Consider the following 25,949-nt stretch of genomic DNA (forward strand, 5'->3'; position numbering starts at 1 on the left):
CTATCAGTTTGATATTATTGAAAATTATTTGTTCTACTTACATAATATAATTATAGTTAAGGCGACATATTTAACATTATTGGATTAATTTGCTTATTCAACATGCGGAAAAGAAGTTACGAGATCAACAGGAAGGGAATAACCTTAAAAAGCTTTACAACATAAATACCATCTTGCAGTAAAAAAATTACAAAAAATTGATAGAGCTCTGATGTTTTGACGTATCTAGTTATTTTAAGTATTGTAGATTAAGAAATTTGTATCCGTATTTATTTTGGCACAATCAAGTTTCTTTTTATGGATTTTGGCTATTCTCGTCGCCTTTTTTACCGATGATTACGATATCTTTAATGCTTGCATGGACAGATTGATGTTCATTATTCAGTTGCTGATTACATAATCTCCCTTCACACACGAATGACGAATTATTATAAAGTCAATAACTATAAGTAACATGTAATATTACATGTACTATGACAATTGTATATATTGTATGTATTATCATTAGGAGAGGAACTTGTAAGTTGCAAGAACTTGTTTCCGATCCTTTTGTGTTACTTACACAATAAAATATGTTCAAATCAACACGAATGACCCGAGACGATGTCACCGGTAAACTAACGAAGCTACTGCTCCAGACACGTGTGTGTCTGGGGTATGTATACACATGGTACACGAGTTAAGTAAATCTTTTCTTAATTTCAAACCAAAGTGAATAAATTTACCCAGATTACATAGTTCCTTTACATTTTCAACATTAAAAAGTTGCAGAAGTTTACACATTGAATCATGCATGAGACTATCAAACAGAAACTAATGTTCAAAATATGCCTTAATTGTTACTTAACTTATCATTTAAAAAATGACAAAACTCACAATTCAGAAATTTAAACCTTGTTTAAAAAATGCAATCAAGTAATAATGAAGTAATAATTTCGGAAGTAATTACGTCCCTGGTCTTAATTTCTTGTCCAATAAAGAACACCTTTCTTTCGAGCGCTATAGTCAGCAATTTAACTCCAAATAGCTTAAATTAAATTGTTATACTAACACCGAATCATTATTAAAACTGAAAGAAACTTTAACATATCTTGACAAAGGATGTAAATAAGTGTAAAATAAAATTCCATTATCGTATTTTCAAAGAAGTTACGAGACAAACTTCATCATGCGGCCATCTTGGACTTAAATTTCGCCTTGATTCATTAATAATCCCTCGAATGTTTGTTAAAATGTGCATGCTATTTTGATTGTTAATAGACCGAAATCAATATTAAAATGAATAATCGGGCAATATTGATGTAATATCGGGCAGGTAGCATCGTTTTTGATTGCCCCCCCCCCCCACAATTCAAAAAGGATGCTACCTGTCTGAAATTACATATCAGACTCATCCAAAAAATCTTGACAAGCAAGCAAAAAATTAAGGGGAAATTGAAATCTTAAATATCCTTATTCGTGGGGGGGGGGGGCGGGAGCTGGCGTGGTATATATATGTAACTTCGATTTCACTCTTAATTTCCTTAATTAATACTTACATACTCCCCCAAAAAGTGGGGGGGGGGAGGCTCCATGATAATTCAATTTTTTTATATGTAAACATGGTAAATGCAAGCTCCCCCCCCCCCCCCCCCCCCCCGATGCTACGTGCCTGAATTTTATGTCTCATACGAGGAATAGACCCCCCACGTTACCTTTTACAAAAAAATATTTCAAAAAATATTTCTTATAACAACAGTGCCTTGATTGATTGTCAATTTGCTACATAGGATACACATGTGATGCAACATGTGTCACACATTTGACTAAATTCATGAAGCAAACGTTAACAAGTTTCCAAATTCGGCATTTTTGTTCAATTAAATATGGGTTTAAAAAGAAAACAAACAGTTTTCATACGATATTCTTGTTTCTCATATTATAGTAGTTGACCCAGTGACGCCACAGTTCATCCCGCGCCAAATCGGCTTGATTAAAAATCGTTCTGAAGGTGTGAAATCGGGTTTCCCCCAAATATCTCGAAAAGTACTCATGCGACCGCAGTTAAATTTTCAGGATGTTTTCACATATAGATCTCCATCATATCAAAAATTGACCGCACTTTACATGTAGGTAGTCTAGATACCGTTTGTCCCTGGTGTACTTTAAAGCAGTACTTAAGCAAGCAAATAATGAGGAGAGAGAGAGAGAGAGAGAGAGAGAGAGAGAGAGAGAGAGAGAGAGAGAGAGAGAGAGAGAGAGAGATTTATTTCAAAAAATAAAATGAAACATTTGGTAAATGGTTAATGGTTAATTCATATATAATTTCTTTTATAGGGAAATAATATTGTAACCCGTTAATTGAATTTTAAACAAAAATTTCACTTTTGTGTTATCCTAGAACCGTACATCTCGGATTTAATTACAGGTAACAAGTCTTAAACAGTCGGGGATATAATTACATGTATATATAAAACGAACCACCGAGGGATAAGAATTTTAATCAAGGTGACAGTCTGGCAATTAACGGGTTGATGTATGCAACATTGCCACCTTTGATCTTCTGTACTATGTATTTGCATGTATTTTTAAAATACACTTATTTGATATACTGTTACTTACACGTATGCAGGTAATGTACACAAGTACAGAAACTCGCTCAAGCTGAGCTCGGTGCAACCAACCAATAGAAATAGCGTTTATGAAATTTATTAAACTTAGCGACAATTTGAAGTCTTGTTACCTTCTTACATGTATCAAAACAACAACAATCACATTGAAAAAAAAACCCAAACAGTCTCACTATAATGACTTAATCAAACTACAAAACTTGATACAGTTATTTAAGCATGATTTTGAACTCAATATAAAACATTTTTTTTCAAAGGTTATATTTTACTCTCTTTTATTAAAAAAAATCCGTACAATGGGTAACAATGCGGCGTAGACAATCGCCGTTATTGACGATGTGGTTCTTGTTCTGTGCACCTGACTCCATGAAACATGATATGAGATTGTCCTAGTATTCCGAATTCTTTTAAAGGGGGGGGGGGGGTGTGTATTTAACAATCGGGTTCGCAATTCAACATAATTATTACACTCCAAGATGGAAACTGGGAACATTGAGAAATGAGTACATGAGAAATATGAGAAGTTTATGAGCATTAGATATGAAAAAAACGTCATCATTGGGTAAACATTTCGTTGTTTACAATCTGCATAAGGTATTTTTTTAGCGTTGCATTAGTACTGCACAGCAACATTTACAATGGTCATTCTTATCTGCTGAGGTAAAGAACTGCACCTGTTAGACGCTCACTATCTATACATCATTGTGCGAAATCTTCATCTCTTTTCGGATGGATTTTTAATACACTGATTTTAGGTGGGAAGCGCCTATGGTAATTACCAGAAAGAGCTATATAATATGTAAAGAAATTATTAGTTCCTAAGAAATAGATAACAAGAAAGTCTAATTAGATGGATTAAAAATGAAGAACCAAATAACTATTTATTTAGGATTAGAATCTGCATTTTATAGCAAACATGCAACTACAGTATTTTGAAAAATCAACACAATACAATCTCACATGTCTTTAAAAGATTAATATCAGATGAAAATATGAAATGTCTGTACAGTTGTTGATCAATCCAATCAATTGCCATGAGACAGAGTTTAATGTTATGTGCAAATTAAGGTGAAATAACAAAAGAAAATAATTTATTATGAGAAATCATGAGAAAGATATCTGTGATATATGGGAAAATTTATCCTATGTGAAAATTCATGGGATATATCCTATTTTCTTTATTATGTGGGATTTTTTGTCCTATATGGGAGAATTAATCCCATCTTTTATGAATGATGGGATTTGTTCTCCCACATGGGACAATTTATCCCACAATACTTTTTCTCCCATGGGATTTTGGTGGGGTTTGAGATGGGATGAAAAATCCCACCAAAATCCCATGGGATTTTGATATTTGAGAGACAATTACAAGAAAACTAGAGCATTGTGTACATTCATGCTGACATGATAGGATCAAAGTAAAATGTCCCACCAAGATATATAAACAAAAGTAAGCTATGTCCAACGGAAATGGTAGCTAAAAGCCCGGACTTTGTCATGTCCGGAGTTAAATGTCGCACTGTTCTATATAAACACATTTCTTCAAAAATAAAAGCCTTACCCTCACATATGCCTCTATTGCAATAGCCATAAGGACATTCATAATCCTGTTATGATAAAAAAAAGATATTTTTTCTAGTAATATCATAACAATCCTTATAAAGTTTTTTTTTAAATGTCTTTTTAATTAGAAAATTCTAGAGAAGATTAAAAAAAATGGGATCCTCGTTGTTATTTTATTCTACAAATCCATTTTGATACTTTTTATTTAATTTAGTAGATATGGTTATACTTACAAATGTGCACACTTCTTCCCCTGCAATGTATATAAATTGTTGTTATTCAAATTATTACATTTTTCTTCTTATTTCCCTTTAATTAAATATTTATCTTTTTGTATATCTAAAATGATATAAATATCAAATGGTTTTGAAAAATCATTTTTTTTTTATTTTCTATTTTAGTCTAATGCTCTTTCTTTCGAAATAAAAGAATATAATTATTTTGAGTTTGTATTTTGAAGAAACGAAGTAAAATTTGCCATATTTCAAAAACTGTTAATGAGTTTCTGTTTCCTATAACGAAATCTCAAAACGGCTTCTAGATGCGAAGAATGTTTAGTCTGCATTTCTGGACAATATGTAAAACGAATATGAATCCGACTTTAATTTTTAACAAGAGGTCCATGGGGCCTGAACATCAATGACTTTAAATGGGCGTTCAAAAGATATTGTGCCATATGGCCCCTCGGTAGAATAACAAAAAATGAATATTGTAAAGTATTCGAATTTTATACTTTTTGTATACACATAATCTTGACACTGTACCTTTATGGAATACTATTTTTACCGAGAATAAGAAAATCCTATGTAAGATGTAAAACTAAATATTTGGTAGGGGTACACTGTTGACTTCCAATTCCCTTTATTTTTGTTCTCCCCCCCCCCCTCCCCCACTTTATAAAGCGATCAAAATATATGAGAGCCTAGAGGTACATTTTCTTTCTCAACTACTTATTATTATTCTTTTAATTAAATATTATGATAGTTATTGTATTTATTTTAAAAAAAATCCTATAGATATGAAGAAGAAATTTGTACCCCAATTAAATGCGCTCAATTTCTCAAATTAAAACATTCAAAAAATTAATTTTTTCCCAATTATAATTAAACGACTGTTGTTTACCTGGCGTATACTCGTGTGACGTTTATAAACTTACTCATATTTGATTGATAAATGCACTGCAATGTTGTCACGTGACATGTAAAAGAGCTATAAAAATAATTGTATTGACCGGCATATCCCTTTATTTTACTATGGCCCACCCATTATTTTCATCTTCATTCAAAAACAAATAATGTCTACAAACCAGGATAATTTTTCACTGTAATATTTTCTTAAGAATAGCGATAAGGCCCTTATCCCCGTAACAGAAATGTGTCAGAACTATGGAAACGGTTTTAACGGTATCGTTTTTATTAACTAGTGTCTTGAAAACTATCAAAGTTATGGTAGGTTTCATTTTATTCACTGTATGAAGAGTGGCACCCAGAGAGTTGTTACAGCATATAATCCATTAATTTGTTTATACAAGTATTTAACATTTAGTGAGACATTTCTAATGATTAACCATTCAAAATTTCAGCGTTTATCGTAGAATTATAAGCAAGATACAGAGCTCACAATCCTGCTAGGTCTGAGTCATATTTTGTTCACATTAGTTTATTACATTAATCTTAAGATTTTTAACTTGGTATTTTCTATTCAGCATTTCAAATGGAAACAAAAAATGGCCTCCGATCTGTGTACAAACAGAATTGTGAGCAAAGCTCTGTATCTTGCTTGTAATTCGAAGCTAAACACTCAAATGTGGTTAGTAAATAGAAATTGGAAACAATTAAACATAAGAAACATGCAAATAAAGAACACAATTTATTTTTTAAAACGAATCATATACATGTATATACCTAAATATTTCCGTCAGCGATATTAAACTCTATTTAAACTGAATAAACTCGAGATAATGCTGAGCATCTCAACAAAACATATTGCATTAATCAACTATTACGCAAAATATCATACCGAAGTACCGATAGAATTAATTGTATTTTAGTACTTTGTTAAACATCAGATTTTGCTTAATTTGCGCAGGTAAACAATCAACTGTCTGATTTATCGAAGTCTCTGCTTGATTTGATTGTTAAAAATTACAAAATACAGGCATTAGTTCCAAGGTTACAAACATGAATAATGAAAACGAAACAAAAATCAAAACAAGCTAACACCACCTTCATATGTGAAAACTGTCACCGCATTGAAATATTAACCTCAATTTACTTCACAAAATCGGCATCAATGTATTTTGCATGTTTAAAGATTCCCTTTGCACGCGAACTGTTGCACAACAAACAAATTCATCTTTGTCAGATCGACCCGTTATCAGACGGCATGGCTGCTTTAAACGAAGAACCTCATTTTAGAAGTATGGAATTTAACATGAGTTATTAAGTTTCTTCTTAAATAAGTCCACAAACCCGTAAAATGTCGACCTGGGTTTGCCTACCCATTTAACCAACTTGGAAATTATCAACTGTCAATAAATTTCAAAATAGGGATTGTTGTCTATCAATATTTACATCGAATACAAATATACCGGTCTGTAACATATCCTGAAAATGTCAATGACATTGTTAATTATTATCGACGTAAAATGAAAAATCTCGCTGCCCCGGCTTTTATTTTGTCCCGGCCCAGGTTTGCCTACCAATTTTACCAATACTTCTAGGGAATACCGAAGCTTTAAACTGATCGAAATACGCCTTTCCTTTATTAATATTTTCGTAATAACACAGATTTGAAACAAAATTAGCCCATAATATTCGCAATTTATATTTTTCTTTCCATAAGGATTATTTATGCTAAATTACGTTGAATTTAACTCAGTAGTTCTTGCAAAGAAGAGTTTTTAAATGCACATCCCTTTTCCTACAGTTTCGAGGTTTTCTCTGCTTTAAATAAAGATCGGTCTTTTATTTCTGCAATTTACATTTGTCTTCTCATAAGGATGCTTTGTGCCAAATTTGGTTGAAATTGGCCAAGCGGTTTTAGAGTAGAAGTTCGAAATGTAAAAAGTTTACAGACGGACAAACGGACAGGCAAACGGACGACGGAAAAATGTGATCAGAATAGCTCATTTTAGCTTTTAGCTCAGGTGAGCTAAAAAGGAAAGAGGATATATTGTCATCAAAATTGAAACATTGCAAAAGGGGACAATCAAATGTGATGTGAAGAAAGGTTTCAGCAATTCAAAATATTTTATCTCAAACAAAATAAATATTTAACTAAAATACTTACGTGAAACACATCTTCTGTTTTCACATCGCTCATTACTTGGACATTCAAAATTCTGTTGAAAATGTTGAAAAAAATGTCGTCAAACTTTGTGGTAAATATTGTTTCATTAACATAGTAATGTAAATAGAAGTTCTGAAAATGTATTTGGTATTGTAGGAAGTTGGAGGTCAATAGATTCACCATCAGATTTTAAATTTTCATATTTGATTTGTTAAGCTAAAAGGTATCATTTTAAAAATCTGTATATTGTTAGCTTTAAAATAAGAATATTTTGCTATATCTTTTTATGGAGCTCGTTATTTAAGGTAATTAATATAGTGTAACATTGACAATTCAAGTATGCATTAAAATGACATAAATGTGCCAATCTTGCAATTTCATAAAACATAATCAATATTGATTATTCATGTATTTATATGAAGTCAATTTCTTTGTTAATCCCCAATCATCAGCATGTTTGTAAAATCAGGAAGAACATGGGTTTTTTTTCATTCATCTTACCTTAAAAAGCAATTATTTGTGAATTGAAGTTTTGTTCCTCAAGCAATAAGATGATTATCTTATTTTTTGTTTTGGACTATCTAAAAATTGATACACATTGTCTTCATCACTCACACGCGGTGTTTAAATGTCAAACGAGTGTTTGGTGTGTTGGTGTTTTAAATCAACAATATACATGTTATTATGGTGAATGAAATAAATGTAATTGAAAAAAATTATGATCAGAAGATTCAGGCTTATATATATTTTAAAATAATTGGGTATACTACCATCACTGCCATCAAATATTTGCTTAATGTAAGCTCAATATCATCAATTAAATCTTCTTTCTAAAATTAGAATTACGGAAAAATAGTTTCTACAAATCAGTTATCATCTATATTCGTTTATGTTTATGCTTACGTATCTGCATAATTTTCCACCTGTAAATAAATTGAACATAGAAATCAATTTTTTTTAAACTAGCACTTTTCATTTTTCAATTTTTCATAAAATTTTTTAGCATTATTGAACATTTATACAAAACTAATCGTTGTTTTTTAAAAAAAAAAAATCATGAATATTTTGGGTTTTTATTTAAGAATAACGAAATTCCATTATTCTAAATTGTATTTAATAATTATAAAAACAGGAAAGACGTTCATTTATTCATTTTTTTTTTCTAAAATAAAACTACCGATTGGCATGCACTGTCTTATAAAATTTGTGAAGTTATTTTTATTTTTTATTTTTCCATTTTTTTTCCCCTCATATAGTAGCTATCTTGGATTTCTGAAAAACATTTACTTAATGGGAATATTATCGAACATGCTTTAGAAAACCTGCCTTTTGCTTTTGAAACAATCGTTAATATTTTAAACCCATTTTTCTATTTTTTATCAAGATAATAGTATTCGAAAAATGGGTCTATTATATACACAGGTATAGCGTTTTATATTACCTAATTTAAAAACAAATTAGATATAACATTTTCGTTTTTTGAAACGAAACTACAAAAAGACTTAAAAGACTTATACTTTTTCAAAATTTCCGCTGAAAGGAGACGTTATAAAATCTGCAAATCCTACATCAACTTAATCTCTAAACTCAAAAAACAGATATCTTATCATCATAAATTTAAGGCAACTTAATTTTTCAACAAAGCATATCATGAATTATAATGTGAACTTTAGTATTAAACATTTCAACGTATGTCTTACAATTTGAAATAAATACAACATTAAAATACTTACGTGGAATACACCTTCGGTTTGTACATTGCTCATTAATTGAACATTCCAAATCCTGTGTTTAAAGTTAAATTAATACATAATTAAAACTCTGTGGTTCATGTCTTGCCATCTACATAATACATATGACATGATTTATTTGCATACATTTTGCAATGAATGAGTTAAATAATGATTTGCGTTTATACAAGGTGATGATGATCATAGTGTTAGTTTAATGATTTATCCCCCCTTGCAACAACAGTCGATTAAAAAGTTACGAAAACTTAAAGATGCGCAAAATAAGTATGCCATTTTCATTCAAACAATAAATTTGTTTTATTTATTTCTTCGTACAAATACTTGGTAATTAAGCAAATTATTAATCAATGTAAAATATAGTGTTGTCATAAAATACATGCCCTACATTTATCAATTGTTTATCTAAACAATAAATCCTATGTTTGCAGTTTCATGCGCGTATTGCAAAAAAAAGAATCCGATTTATCGGGTTCATCGCTTATTTCTGCTATGTTCACGTGATTGTGTTTATTTAATTCAAAAGAAATAGTGGAAAACCTACTCGGTGTATGTATATATACTTACAGATGTGCACATTCTTCCTCCTGTAATGAATAAACCATTTAAATAAAGTATTTCTTCAAATAATGCACATTTTTATCTTTTTTTTCTTTCTTAAAATTTATCTTTTTGTAAATTTCTTTAAGAATATGAATATCATTTTTATCACAATAAATTTAGTGTAACTAAATTTGTGATCCAAGCAGACAATTTAATATGTTGTTAACAAAATTCTTCAGCTATTTAATTTTTGCATTATATATATATATATATATATATATATATATATATATATATATATATATATATATATATATATATATATATATATATATATATAAATAGGGATGCATACATTTAATGGTAACACTTACGAGTAACACATCTTCTGTTTACACAGCGCTCATTTCTTGAACAATCTAAATCCTGTTTTAAAGATCTAAACATGAACATTTTATCAAACTGTATGGTGCATTTTTAACAAGATTTCCTTCCTACTTAATCATTTAATAAATACCTCCCCCAGCAGTACTTCTTTGTATGGGATTCAGTGTTTAAATGTTCAAAAATTAAGCTAATTTAATATGATGTAATATTAGCTCTGTATAGATTTTAAAATACACAATCATGCGTCTACTTATTTCTTCTTAGAAAAAGAAGTTACGTCACACACAATAAAAATATCTTGGTAATTTCACTCTAAGCTCTGTCTCTTTTATCTGACGTTAATGTACTCATTTGCATTTTTTTCTAATTGATCTTTGCATGTACAGATTTATAGTTTACACTTTTTTTGACTGTCATTGTAAATAAAAACTTTTTAAAAATAAAACTGTTTAAATATCTTACCCAAAAGCATGAATTCGACTGACCTGAAATTTAGAAAATAATGTTAGTAAAATATAGTTTACTGAAGAAACTTATTTAACAACGTATTATTAATCAATCAAAAGATATTTGAAAATGAACAGTCTTGAATACAACAAAAATATATATTTTTTAATTGTTCCCCCTTGTTTAAATTTATTTTCACTTAATTTGAAGAAATAAATTACACTAGGCTTTGGCTTTTGGCTGCAGCGTCGCTCATGGATGTCTTTTCTGGATTTCATTTGAATGTGAAATTAATAAATTATCAAATATGACAACAAACAGTTATGTAAATTTCGGGATTATCTTTGTATTTCGGAAGTTTATTTTAATACTTTAAGTGTCTTGTTATTTATGTCCTATCTTTACCATTATCAGGTATACATTGTCCATCTTGACACCGATATCCTGTACCACAAGGGTCCACGCCGAATATCTGAAAGTAACACGTACAGTACTGAAACATGATATGATTAAGTAATCTGTGGAATAACATTCGGTATAAATTGTTATTGGAGTCGATGTATGGCAGTCAATTCCTTTTAGCCAAATTGATGTCATGTCCATATACTGCTGTTAAACTTCTTTAGCACTTGCGCTTTTCACATTTATTTCAATAGAGAGTGGACCTTGCACTTGCGCTTTTCACATTTATTTCAATAGATTAGAGTGGACCTACTTCTCATAGCTACACATGTCCATATCAAATAGAAAATATCACTATTGGAGTTGAAATTTTACAACATCTACTGTCCCTTACCAAAATGAATTGTTTGCTGCAAATTTGCCGCAAATTTTTGGCAAACTGATTGGTTTACCAGAAAACTTTCGAACTTGTTTGCCGATTTTTGCCAGTAGTAGAAAACTTCTGGTAAACCTCTTTTATTTTGCCAGAAGTTTACCAGACACCCAATTATGTTGCAGCTTCTTCACCAGTAGTGGCAAACTTTTAGCAAACTCCTAAAAAGAATCCGATTTATCGGGTTCATCGCTTATTTCTGCTATGTTCACGTGATTGTGTTTATTTAATTCAAAAGAAATAGTGGAAAACCTACTCGGTGTATGTATATATACTTACAGATGTGCACATTCTTCCTCCTGTAATGAATAAACCATTTAAATAAAGTATTTCTTCAAATAATGCACATTTTTATCTTTTTTTTCTTTCTTAAAATTTATCTTTTTGTAAATTTCTTTAAGAATATGAATATCATTTTTATCACAATAAATTTAGTGTAACTAAATTTGTGATCCAAGCAGACAATTTAATATGTTGTTAACAAAATTCTTCAGCTATTTAATTTTTGCATTATATATATATATATATATATATATATATATATATATATATATATATATATATATATATAGGGATGCATACATTTAATGGTAACACTTACGAGTAACACATCTTCTGTTTACACAGCGCTCATTTCTTGAACAATCTAAATCCTGTTTTAAAGATCTAAACATGAACATTTTATCAAACTGTATGGTGCATTTTTAACAAGATTTCCTTCCTACTTAATCATTTAATAAATACCTCCCCCAGCAGTACTTCTTTGTATGGGATTCAGTGTTTAAATGTTCAAAAATTAAGCTAATTTAATATGATGTAATATTAGCTCTGTATAGATTTCAAAATACACAATCATGCGTCTACTTATTTCTTCTTAGAAAAAGAAGTTACGTCACACACAATAAAAATATCTTGGTAATTTCACTCTAAGCTCTGTCTCTTTTATCTGACGTTAATGTACTCATTTGCATTTATTTCTAATTGATCTATGCATGTACAGATTTATAGTTTACACTTTTTTTGACTGTCATTGTAAATAAAAACTTTTTAAAAATAAAACTGTTTAAATATCTTACCCAAAAGCATGAATTCGACTGACCTGAAATTTAGAAAATAATGTTAGTAAAATATAGTTTACTGAAGAAACTTATTTAACAACGTATTATTAATCAATCAAAAGATATTTGAAAATGAACAGTCTTGAATACAACAAAAATATATATTTTTTAATTGTTCCCCCTTGTTTAAATTTATTTTCACTTAATTTGAAGAAATAAATTACACTAGGCTTTGGCTTTTGGCTGCAGCGTCGCTCATGGATGTCTTTTCTGGATTTCATTTGAATGTGAAATTAATAAATTATCAAATATGACAACAAACAGTTATGTAAATTTCGGGATTATCTTTGTATTTCGGAAGTTTATTTTAATACTTTAAGTGTCTTGTTATTTATGTCCTATCTTTACCATTATCAGGTATACATTGTCCATCTTGACACCGATATCCTGTACCACAAGGGTCCACGCCGAATATCTGAAAGTAACACGTACAGTACTGAAACATGATATGATTAAGTAATCTGTGGAATAACATTCGGTATAAATTGTTATTGGAGTCGATGTATGGCAGTCAATTCCTTTTAGCCAAATTGATGTCATGTCCATATACTGCTGTTAAACTTCTTTAGCACTTGCGCTTTTCACATTTATTTCAATAGAGAGTGGACCTTGCACTTGCGCTTTTCACATTTATTTCAATAGATTAGAGTGGACCTACTTCTCATAGCTACACATGTCCATATCAAATAGAAAATATCACTATTGGAGTTGAAATTTTACAACATCTACTGTCCCTTACCAAAATGAATTGTTTGCTGCAAATTTGCCGCAAATTTTTGGCAAACTGATTGGTTTACCAGAAAACTTTCGAACTTGTTTGCCGATTTTTGCCAGTAGTAGAAAACTTCTGGTAAACCTCTTTTATTTTGCCAGAAGTTTACCAGACACCCAATTATGTTGCAGCTTCTTCACCAGTAGTGGCAAACTTTTAGCAAACTCCTAAAAAGAATCCGATTTATCGGGTTCATCGCTTATTTCTGCTATGTTCACGTGATTGTGTTTATTTAATTCAAAAGAAATAGTGGAAAACCTACTCGGTGTATGTATATATACTTACAGATGTGCACATTCTTCCTCCTGTAATGAATAAACCATTTAAATAAAGTATTTCTTCAAATAATGCACATTTTTATCTTTTTTTTCTTTCTTAAAATTTATCTTTTTGTAAATTTCTTTAAGAATATGAATATCATTTTTATCACAATAAATTTAGTGTAACTAAATTTGTGATCCAAGCAGACAATTTAATATGTTGTTAACAAAATTCTTCAGCTATTTAATTTTTGCATTATATATATATATATATATATATATATATATATATATATATATATATATATATATATATATATATATATATAGGGATGCATACATTTAATGGTAACACTTACGAGTAACACATCTTCTGTTTACACAGCGCTCATTTCTTGAACAATCTAAATCCTGTTTTAAAGATCTAAACATGAACATTTTATCAAACTGTATGGTGCATTTTTAACAAGATTTCCTTCCTACTTAATCATTTAATAAATACCTCCCCCAGCAGTACTTCTTTGTATGGGATTCAGTGTTTAAATGTTCAAAAATTAAGCTAATTTAATATGATGTAATATTAGCTCTGTATAGATTTCAAAATACACAATCATGCGTCTACTTATTTCTTCTTAGAAAAAGAAGTTACGTCACACACAATAAAAATATCTTGGTAATTTCACTCTAAGCTCTGTCTCTTTTATCTGACGTTAATGTACTCATTTGCATTTATTTCTAATTGATCTATGCATGTACAGATTTATAGTTTACACTTTTTTTGACTGTCATTGTAAATAAAAACTTTTTAAAAATAAAACTGTTTAAATATCTTACCCAAAAGCATGAATTCGACTGACCTGAAATTTAGAAAATAATGTTAGTAAAATATAGTTTACTGAAGAAACTTATTTAACAACGTATTATTAATCAATCAAAAGATATTTGAAAATGAACAGTCTTGAATACAACAAAAATATATATTTTTTAATTGTTCCCCCTTGTTTAAATTTATTTTCACTTAATTTGAAGAAATAAATTACACTAGGCTTTGGCTTTTGGCTGCAGCGTCGCTCATGGATGTCTTTTCTGGATTTCATTTGAATGTGAAATTAATAAATTATCAAATATGACAACAAACAGTTATGTAAATTTCGGGATTATCTTTGTATTTCGGAAGTTTATTTTAATACTTTAAGTGTCTTGTTATTTATGTCCTATCTTTACCATTATCAGGTATACATTGTCCATCTTGACACCGATATCCTGTACCACAAGGGTCCACGCCGAATATCTGAAAGTAACACGTACAGTACTGAAACATGATATGATTAAGTAATCTGTGGAATAACATTCGGTATAAATTGTTATTGGAGTCGATGTATGGCAGTCAATTCCTTTTAGCCAAATTGATGTCATGTCCATATACTGCTGTTAAACTTCTTTAGCACTTGCGCTTTTCACATTTATTTCAATAGAGAGTGGACCTTGCACTTGCGCTTTTCACATTTATTTCAATAGATTAGAGTGGACCTACTTCTCATAGCTACACATGTCCATATCAAATAGAAAATATCACTATTGGAGTTGAAATTTTACAACATCTACTGTCCCTCACCAAAATGAATTGTTTGCTGCAAATTTGCCGCAAATTTTTGGCAAACTGATTGGTTTACCAGAAAACTTTCGAACTTGTTTGCCGATTTTTGCCAGTAGTAGAAAACTTCTGGTAAACCTCTTTTATTTTGCCAGAAGTTTACCAGACACCCAATTATGTTGCAGCTTCTTCACCAGTAGTGGCAAACTTTGAGCAAACTCCTAAAAAGTTGCCAGAAGTTTACCACAGACATTTCTTTTTTCTCTGTTTTTTTACTTCTTGAGCTTGCAAAAGCTTTACCAAAAATAACACACATTCAGCAAAACTTTAAGACAGTCAATTATAATAAATTGCTTTTATAATTTTGAATATTTGTATAGAGAAAAAATAAATCTGATTAATATTTTCGAATTTTATTTCGAGTTTTATTCTAAGATAGTCTCAATTAGAATTTCTTTTATTACGAAAATAAGAACAACTCTAATCGCATGTTTCGCCTGTTCATTACATAAAAGGCAAAATGACCCCCACCCCACCCCCCTACCCCCCACTAGATCCCACGTGTTACGTGAACACCAACCTGTCTGTTCTTTTGTTATGCTATATTCTTTTTTCCTACCTTCAAATATCAGTCAACTTAGATTTGAGTATCTAAACGGCGTGATGATGAAATCATGAAGATTGAAGAATTTTTCGTATGCTGTTCAGTGTGTGTTTCTACTTTTACTTTTGTTTCAATGTTAAGCTACGCGCGTGCTGATTGGTCGATCAATAGCTAGCCGCCAATTTTCACATTCGATGCTGCCATGTTGTCTGCCATAACCGAGATGGTAAAATGAATAAAGGCTGTGCACAACGTAAAAGAAACATTGTCAATGGAGTGTTTACTTTTGGAAAATCCACGGCTAAACAGAGGACGTAAGTGAATGAATCGAGTCTCAACACCCAAGGCCACTGCACCATCTGCATGATCATGAGCACGATTTTGAAAAAGTAAGTGAAGTAATGAAAATATATTCGTTGAATGGCAGTTTAAACAGTAATTGGAATATAAAACGAAAGACTGTGATCTTTTATAATGAATTTAACAGTTAAAGGTCGTCCCTATGACATTGCCGGGTGTCGAATCAAGCAAAACGCTCGTTATTGACATCGTTGTAATGTACTATGAACAAATTATTGAAATCTAAAATTTATTTAACGCCAAATTTAGAAAATTATCATTACATAGTGTATAAGTACATTTAATATGATTTACATTTTTATTACTTAAATAAAAGAACTCATGTTCTACTCACATAGTCAGAGTTAGTAGTGAAAATTTGTAGCTTTATATCGATTAATAGATTGAGTAAGTATATGATAGGCTAACTTGTTTTTCTTAGAAAGTGCTTTAAATTTGAAAACCCTTGTGCTTATATGATATCCATTTATCTTCCTAATAGGTGTCTGCCCTGGTGACCGGGTTACACAGACCTAAAGAAAACCATGCATAAACAACTAACTCACTGATTTTATGATCAAATGATGCAACCAAAATAAAGTGAAGACAGAATTTGTGTAAGACTATGTAAAAAAGCATATAAACAACAGTGCTGAAGTCTGACCATTCCATTGTGGACATTATTGTGATATTCGGCTATTTGTGTAATATTTTTATGTGTGAAATTAAATCGGAGAGCAAAAGAGACTGTCATAAAAGAGACATCGAGAATGCCTTAAAGAATGCCATTATAGAATGCCTTGAAAAATTGTCATATGACCAGTGATCGTGCAGGGCTTAATTGTGAACTATATGGTTTGAACTTTGCTCATTGTGAACTTTTGTCCAAGTCCATCTGTGCATGATGTGATCAAACTGCATTAAATTTTATCGATCTGCAGCAACAGATCATCACCGATGGGTTGAGTACTAATTGTCAAATTTCATTATGGTTTGTTCATCATTTTTGTTCTTTTTTTTGAAATTTAATATGTTTTACAGTGCTACCGTTCTGGCGAGCGCAGCAAGAATTACACATACTTTACCTTGCATCATTGTCAACTTATAGTTTTATTTAGGTATCAACGAACGTCAAAGAATTTTTGAGAGAGTATTGCTCTACAATAAGTATGCCAAAGGTACTAATTTTAATGGTTTTGATACATACAGCGCAACCCCCTACCCAGAGAGAGAGAGAGAGAGAGAGAGAGAGAGAGAGAGAGAGAGAGAGAGAGAGAGAGAGAGAGAGAGAGAGAGAGAGAGCGGTACCTGTTTGTAGGTGTGTAATTTCCCACTTTTAAATTTAATGGTCTGACTATATGCAATATCTACATTTTTTTACCTGTTTATTTTTTCATTTTATTCCTTTTTATTTAGTTCAAAATGTCCTATTGTTTATTTCCTCCCTACTCATATACTTACCTGCCTACTGTACATGCATTTACAATTAGTTTAAAAATGGATCGATATGACAGTAAAGTATTGCTCTTGCTAGTATATATATATATATATATATATATATATATATATATATATATATATATATATATATATATATATATATATATATATTTTTTTTTTTTTTTCTCGCATTATCACCGGTGTGAGATCGGTTTGTCCGGTGTGAGACAGCAGTGTGAGATTTTTCTGTCTTACACTGTGTATTACTACGCCGTTTTAAAACGTAAACAAATGTTGTCTGACGGTAGGGAAATGCACAATTGTGAATTGAGATTATCCATTAAGTAATTGTGTTGCATAATTAATTACAATTTTTCATATTTTAATTGAAAAAACTGTCGTATGCTTTCATTTAACTTGCACTATTTGAAGCACGCGGAGGGATAAACCGAAAGTAATCTTTTGAACGTCATAACAGAAAGTTGTCAAACATCATTTTTTAAGCTAATATAATGCGAGAAAAATAATCATTCATTATAAACTCGTGTGGGATAGTGAAATTCCACCTCGGGGCCAAGATTCACGGTCTAGGACTCGGCAAAGCCTCGTCCTAGACAGTGAATCTTGTCCCCTCGGTGGAATTTCACTATCCCACACTCGTAATAATGAATGATTCTATTAATCTCATACGTGTGGTGTATATTACCCGTGTGATAAACCTTTGCTATATCACACGGGTGATGCTATATCAAATACTCCCGGTCGGAACTACTTTTGACATAGCCCCTCGATTCAACGCTTCAGTGACCTATTTTCGAAGATTTGCTAGTACTTTCAACATAACTATATCTACTACAAAAATTAATATAAAATTGATTTTGTCAAAGATTTAAATTACAAATATGAAGGAAAACACATAACTGCGTAGCACAGGCGTCGGAACCGAGGGGGGGGGTATGAGGTTTGCCCCCACACCTTTTATGCACAGTTATTCATAACCGTAACCACAAGACCCTTTTTTCTTGTTTGTCAAGATTTTTGATAAATTTAGCCCACTTCCAACTTTCAATTTGCTTTGTGAAGTTTATAAAACTATAAATTACGTTAACTATCAAGGAGTTCATCCTGACGACGCGATGAAAACAGCGCTCTGGTTGTGTTTATATACAAGAACTTACCGAAATAATGTTTCATGATACTTTTATTCCACCACCAGTAAGCATCCTTATTCATTATTTTCAATTTCGAATCATAAGGCTAGCTTAGTGTTTGTGTTATTAAACATCATGCATCAACAACTGTTCCTCGTTCGAGTCAATTCAAACTAACGAGCATTCGCAACTTTGTGTATGTCAACAAACTTGATTATTCAAGTCTTCTAATCGGAATTTCCATTTAATCAAGTGAATAAGCTCTAAGAAAAATTATCTAGAGCTAAACAATTATTTTAAGGTTTATTTTAGTGAAACTTTACATTAAAACAGTTAGATTTATCTCAGGAATGACGTACTAAATTGTATTGCAGAAGGTCACAATAGCCGCATAACACAACGTTGCATCATCGTTTTTAATCTTTGGAAAAAAAACCAATTTGGGTCACACAAGGGACTGTCTCAAAAGCTTCATAATATAAATCAAATTGTATGAGATAAATAGAACATCTATAATTGTGTGATTTTATATTTGCTTTATCCAACTCGTTGAAATGGTTATATTCGCTCGGCAAGCCTCGCGAATATGTACACCATTTCAACTCGTTGGATAAAGCAAATATAAAATCACACAATATAGATATCCTCTCTCTCTCTCTCTCTCTCTCTCTCTCTCTCTCTCTCTCTCTCTCTCTATATATATATACATATATATATATTAAAAAAAGATTAAAAACAAATCATATGTCAATGAGGCAGGTATCGCAGTCTATACTGAAATAGCCAGTACACTCATTACAGATGTTTGATCCACCTCTAAATTTATCGCGGGAAATATAGCGCGAGTGCACTGTGACGTCATCCATGACTTTGTTCGTCTTTCTTTACGTTTCTTGACTCTATACGAAGGTATGGAAGCATGTAACAAATCTTTTGAGTCTCGCCAAAGCATATGCGGTACTCAAAACGTGTCTTCAAACTTTAAGTCACCGTAAATTACGAGTTAAAAGTCGGCTATTTTTGGCATAGCACCACGGGTGAAAACATTAAAGAGCATTATGGGACGTAGACAAAAAATTTTGTTTGATGAATTGTAGGTTTAGCTCGTTCTTTTTCCCGTGTACACTGGTTCTTAGAGCTCGCTTCGCTATAAAATGTGTAAAATTTTATAGTTTATAATTTTAACTTGTGTCCTTTATCTATAAGTTTGCTGCAACTGTTTAAGTTAAATATCTTTGTTAATCACCAGTAGAAGTTATTTGTAAATTAATTGAAAGGCATAGTACATGTATTAGTAACTCATTATTAAATGATTATTAGTGTTTATTAATTGTTTTTCTTATATGTTGTTATATCTTAGAGTTGTTATGTTTAACTAAGCTTGCGGCAAATTTGCCGAAAACAGTTTTCTGGAAGCTAATTTGCATACGAACTCCGAACTTGCTGCAAATTTTACTATCATTCTGTTTTCTTAGTACAGATATGTATGTGATGTGTCTACATAATATTCATTATGGTTTAAGTGCCCACAATTTAGAAATATGACATTGTAAAGACAACCTTTTCCCGCCATTTTTGCATTTTTAGCATAAAACAGCTTGTTTTCAAGCAGTTTTTCCTTCCCAAAACATAGAGCGCATTCTTGAACAAATAAAATATTTTAATCAGAGATGTATCTAGCCAAGACTAATAAGTGACAAAAAGATTTTCCTTGTTCAAGCATGCGCTCTATATTTTCCATTCGTAAATAGATAAGAAAAATGTCAATTTTTGGCTGATATTGATTGAATTATAGAAATGGCGTCACTTCTGACGTCATATACTGCAAGTGTGTGCAAATAAATCAAATAAATAGATGAAAACTATATTTTATATCGACTCTTCTATAAAATTAGTTAACATTTTATTGTACCCGAAACACTTAAAAAATGGCGAATTATGGGGGCCAAATTTAACTCTTATCATATATAGTTCTTTGCGGCATCTGTTCGCCAGAGGGTTTATATTTTGGTAAGGAGTGTTTAAAAAATTCAGTAAGATACACTAGGTATGTGAATCCGTTTTGTAATGTATAAATGTAATTCAAAAACAAGTTTTCTACAAATGGTCATATGAAAACAAAACAATTTGGCTGTGGTTGATGTTTTAATTGGTATCATGCATTTCCTTTTTAAGACGCAAAGATGAGACACACACGTTGACTGATCTGATTTTTAAGCACTTTGGTGTGGTATTGAATTAAATGATATCACAGTTTCAAATAGATTTCGTAAACTCTGTCCCTTATTAAGGTTTGACAATTCAACAAAGATTCCTTTCTTAACATTTGTTTTTAGTTTGTTTTATTGAAATCATTCTGCTAAAAATAGCTCCAGGATATTTTTTGTTTCATTTTCTAACGATGAGAAAGTTTGAAAACCTTAACAATTCTACCGTAACTTATTGATCATATGCATGATGCATATGATGACTTTATACTATTGAGAAATAACCATACAAATGGTAAACTACTCACTATGAGACAGCCACGTAGACTCTGTGCATGTCCACATTCTCCTATGGCAAATATGATACCAAGAGACAGCAACAGCATGGTGATGCTAGGAAAAAAAATATATAAGCATCAGTTTCCATATTAATAAAATGAATAGCTATATGTGGATGTGTTTCTTAATAATACATTAAAACATTTTTGTGACGTCATCTTTAGTTAAACCGAGACCAAATCTCATAATGCTCTGCAACCCTCAAATATGTTACATGTGTAGCTGTCCAATAAGTTAGTTACTAAGTTAGTTAGTTAGTGACATACTGGACTGATGCAGATGAATGGGGGAACACAAACTCAAAGAAACACAATAGGAGAGAAAAAAACGCACCCACTTGTTCTTTCCAATCTCGCAAAAATTTATCATTTGAGAATTGAAATTTACAGACCCACCTTCATTCAATATTTAGTTTATTTACGTACCCAAAATCAAAGTGATCTATTTTGAACAAATGATTAATGTTACCTTATTTGATAGTACCAGGTGAATGCAATGAAGCATACCGATACCGAATGAAAAGACATAATGTTTTAAGTAAGGTATGAACCTTAAACAGCACACTCTGATGCGCCTCAAACTGTAAAACATCTGACAAAATAGATACATTTTGTCAAATATTAAACAAATTTTGGCTAAAATCATACGTAATGAATAGTAACACATAACGATAAGAAATTTTGGTGTATTATTTCTTCTAAGAATTCAATTTTACATAAAAGTTCAGAAAAAAAAACAGCCGACTGGAAATTGCAAAAGCTTACTGTAAGATAACTTATTTTGAAATCGCTTTTTCAAATTTTAAACTATTCCCCTTTAGAAAAATTAAGAGGATCGTGTACGACCTGTAAAAGTTCCAAAGCGGTGCGTGGTTTTTAAGTTATACATCTGTAATAAAGACATCTTGAACGTTGTCCTCTCAGTTTTATTTGTTTAGCATATGTATACTACTTACAAAACTGAACTGAAATTAAAGTTTCAAAATTTTTAAATTTCTGAGTTCTTTAAGAGATGGTTTAAAAGGATTTCAAGAAAGGACTATATATGGTATGGGCCTAAAATGGCCCCCTAAGAGGAATATCATTATTTTACTGTAATTTTTTCTTTTCTTTGTACAGATATATACGTGATGTTTAAACATGTTCATCTTAATTCAAGTGTCTACAATTTAGAAATACGGCATTGTAAAGACAACCTTTTCCCGCCATTTTTGCATTTTAGCATTAAAAAGCTTGTTTTAAGCAGTTTTTCTGTTTCAGGAAACATAGTGCGCATGCTTGAATCAACAAAATATTTTAATCAGAGATGTATCTAGCCAAGTCTAATAAGTGACAAAACATTTGTCCTGGTTCAAGCGTGCGCTCTTTATTTTCCATTCGTAAAAAGATAAGAAAAATGTCAATTTTCGACTAATTTTGATTGAATCATAGAATCACGTCACTTCTGACGTCATATACTGCAAGTGAGTGCAAATATATCAAACAAATATATAAAAAAATATTTTATATCAACTCTTCGAAATTATAACATAACATTTTATTGTACCCGAAAGACTTGAGAATAGGTACAATAATTATCATTGTAACGCTTCTCAACAATGATTAGTATCATTAATTATCAATCAAAGTCCTGAAGTACTATCGGGAGTGGATTTTATTGATTATTATTAATTTTAAATCAACGATATATTATGCAAATTTTTATAATATGAATTCTCGAACTTTTTCGACAAGAATTTCGAGAAAACCCCATATGAATCATGTTGTGTAATATTTAAAGATAGAATTAATTCCATCAAACTGTGTATCAGTAATCGAAATGTTTCCAAAAATTGTACACGTCTGGATCCAAGCAATCTTGAACTCTAGTCTCGTTCAACCAGACGCTCGGCTGTCTCCGTTAATTTCCAACTACCAAGAAAGACTCTCTGCTTGTCGGAGATTTACGGAGACAGCCGAGAGTCTGGTTGAACGAGACTTTATTAAACTCTAACGAAGGAATACATGCAACTACAAAAAACAATTGAATTGTTCGTACTATATAAAATCTGAATATTTTCAAGGTATTTATAGATACTTTTTTTTTGAAAAACAATGATACAGCATACAATACACCAAATTTATCTATTATTTTCAAGATCTACGTCTTGTCAGCGGTGATGATTTGTGCTTAGGACCAAACACTGTTTCACTTTCGGTTTGCCAGAGTAACTGCATAGGAGAGTTGATTAAAATCAACTCCCAATAAAATGCAAGCTGCACAAACAGGGCAATGACTCAGTAGGTAGGCAACGTTGTTTCTCCGTTGGGGAATGGTTGAAATAAAGTTGCAGCGTTGATCAATATTTAAAAGTTTAATCAACGTTGAGATTTCGTCGTTGAAACCAAAACCATACATCAACGTTGATTTTACCTTGAAGACTCAACTTTTTTCAAAGTTGAAGGCATCAACCACTTTTCAACGTTGAAACAACTTTTCAAAAGATGAAGTGTACACACATTTTCAACTTTTCAAAAACAGCTTCTTTGGATTTTTTATTGGGGTTTTACTTATATTTTCTATATTTGTTCAAATGTTGAAGCATTGAACATGATGTTTTTTAAAGTATTCTTTTTTTGCATTTGTTGATTCCAAATAAAATTATTTATTTCGTAGTATTCTCAAATTTTCATTTTTTAAAATTGAAATACAAAAAAAAATAAACATTTCACATTCCATTAAAAAACAATTGAATACAAGAAATTTTAGATTTAGCTGTAGAGCAATTTGCTAATTGCAATAACTAGGTCAGTGATAAGGGAATGCAAAATCCCATCACTACTGCAAACACTGCTGATCTTGGGAATTATGTAATTTACAAGAATGCTCTATGTCAGCTTGACCACTAAAGACGTTAGTGGCGAACAAAGAAAGCCAGTTCTTAGATACACCTCGTGCAGTCACTACACGGATTTCATGTTCAGTAAAATGCCGGATTTATAACTTTTAGATTATTATGACTACTTTATATTTTCCGTTGGACTATTTTGGGAGTAATAATTAGAGCAGTCTGCAAAATGTTAATGATGAACCTACTGTTATTAATTCTACAATCTTTTGGAAAACACGAAAAACAAGCATGTCTACTTTTTTGGCCGTGTTTTTTTTTTCTTTGTGGTCATAGGATAGCCGTATTATCATTTTTATAAGCCAATTTCAACATTTCAACAAGGACTTGATAAACAATTAAGCTGTTTAGGAAAAAAATGTATACTACTAAGGTTTAAATGAAGGGCGACTTTTTAAAAAAATATTTGTATATACTATTATTTTGAATTAAGTGTAAAAACACATAAAGATGCACAAACTAATAAAAGTACATGTATATGCTTTTATGCAACATTTTATTTAAAAAATCACTTATTTTTGACTTATTTTTACCACATATTTAAAGCTTTATTTCAACAAAATTTCTACGCTGAATCAACGTTAAATTTTGAAATTGAACTTTGCTTCAACTTTCACATGCAACTATGTTTCAGCGTTGATTCAATGTTGCTGGCTGACGTTGAAAAACGCTGTTTCAACGTTAAAATGCACGCTGGGCACGTGCATGCATGATACATGTAAGTAATAATATAAATCTACTGACTTATTTACCCTACGATCGACTTCCCATGGCCTTTACTGCTTTAAATCACAATTGACTAGATATAGTAATGTTTCGAAAGATACAAAATCAAGTTGTGGTGATTTTTTTAATACAAGCACTTTTTTATATTTTAAAGGATTACATTTTTTGATTTGTTAATAGTAACAATCGTTCAGAGCAAGTATTGTCATCCTTGTACAGTACCTATCCATATTCGAAAGTAAATCAAATTAAAAATGAACCAAACATTTATTACCTTTACAATGTCTTTCCTCTTCCTAAACTAAATTGTAAACAAGTTTAAACGATTTTATAGTTTAATGGTGCACCAAATTTAGCACATTGATATATGACTGTGTTTACAAGTAAGCAGCTAACATCACTTTATCAACATAATTAACAAATTGGATTTTCCTTTAAACCTAAGTAATGTGCATTTGCATCACCTTACGATGCTTGAGCGATATACCTGCGATTTCATTGGGGTTTTTTTCAACTATGAAAAAAAAACGTTTGTTTTTTTTAATAATTTCACTTTTTAAAAAAATCTAAATATTTTTGAAAATCAAAGCCAGAGAAAATTGATATCGACTTCAGTATATTCTGTAGAATATGCGACTCAGAATTTGTGTTTTCAGTGTATGGATGGTTTTATTGAAGCCAATGAAAACGTGATTTATCTATGCGGTATAGCTTTCATTTGAAGGAGCAATGAAATAAAAATGTGTACATGTGTAAGTTTTAAATTCTACCCAGTTAACACCAAATATATACGGTAGCTCTCATTAAGATTTATTCAAATTTTTTAGAAAGATACTGTATAAATAGAACTGAAACAAGATGTGTTTTGTGACATCAAGCTTATCCTGTTGAAAATCAAATTGAAAATTTGGTATTGGTAATATAAAAGCAATGAAAATAACGACCGAAATAAACACTTATATGGTCACGATTTAACCTAAAATTTTTACAAATGTTATATCTCCGCGTTTTTGTAATCGGTTTCAAAATTTGCTATGGTATTTCTAATAGTTAATCAAAATTCTAATGCTAGTTTAACAATTTAAACGA

At 30.8% G+C, this 25,949-nt stretch overlaps 1 protein-coding gene across 2 annotated transcripts in view; it reads right to left on the reverse strand.

Moving 5' to 3' along the window:
• LOC105343623 (tenascin) overlaps positions 1 to 25,202 on the reverse strand; it is a 41,856-nt gene extending 16,654 nt beyond the window's left edge. Inside the window, exons 1-19 of one of the 2 annotated variants that reach the window (XM_066074677.1) lie at positions 25,135 to 25,202; positions 21,217 to 21,301; positions 14,798 to 14,864; positions 14,408 to 14,430; positions 13,933 to 13,984; positions 13,599 to 13,618; positions 12,890 to 12,956; positions 12,500 to 12,522; positions 12,025 to 12,076; positions 11,703 to 11,722; positions 10,994 to 11,060; positions 10,604 to 10,626; positions 10,129 to 10,180; positions 9,779 to 9,798; positions 9,197 to 9,248; positions 8,367 to 8,386; positions 7,464 to 7,515; positions 4,406 to 4,425; positions 4,171 to 4,216 (exon numbers count right to left, since the gene is read on the reverse strand). In XM_066074677.1, coding sequence (XP_065930749.1) covers positions 4,171 to 4,216; positions 4,406 to 4,425; positions 7,464 to 7,515; positions 8,367 to 8,386; positions 9,197 to 9,248; positions 9,779 to 9,798; positions 10,129 to 10,180; positions 10,604 to 10,626; positions 10,994 to 11,060; positions 11,703 to 11,722; positions 12,025 to 12,076; positions 12,500 to 12,522; positions 12,890 to 12,956; positions 13,599 to 13,618; positions 13,933 to 13,984; positions 14,408 to 14,430; positions 14,798 to 14,864; positions 21,217 to 21,294 — 754 coding nt within the window. In that variant the 5' untranslated portion in view covers positions 21,295 to 21,301; positions 25,135 to 25,202. The remainder of the gene's footprint in view (positions 1 to 4,170; positions 4,217 to 4,405; positions 4,426 to 7,463; positions 7,516 to 8,366; positions 8,387 to 9,196; positions 9,249 to 9,778; positions 9,799 to 10,128; positions 10,181 to 10,603; positions 10,627 to 10,993; positions 11,061 to 11,702; positions 11,723 to 12,024; positions 12,077 to 12,499; positions 12,523 to 12,889; positions 12,957 to 13,598; positions 13,619 to 13,932; positions 13,985 to 14,407; positions 14,431 to 14,797; positions 14,865 to 21,216; positions 21,302 to 25,134) is intronic. The other variant, XM_066074678.1, reaches the window with a different exon arrangement.
• Between the last annotated feature and the right edge of the window lie 747 nt (positions 25,203 to 25,949).

This window comes from Magallana gigas, chromosome 2, assembly GCF_963853765.1.
Source record: "Magallana gigas chromosome 2, xbMagGiga1.1, whole genome shotgun sequence".
Classification (NCBI taxonomy): Eukaryota; Metazoa; Mollusca; class Bivalvia; order Ostreida; family Ostreidae; genus Magallana; species Magallana gigas.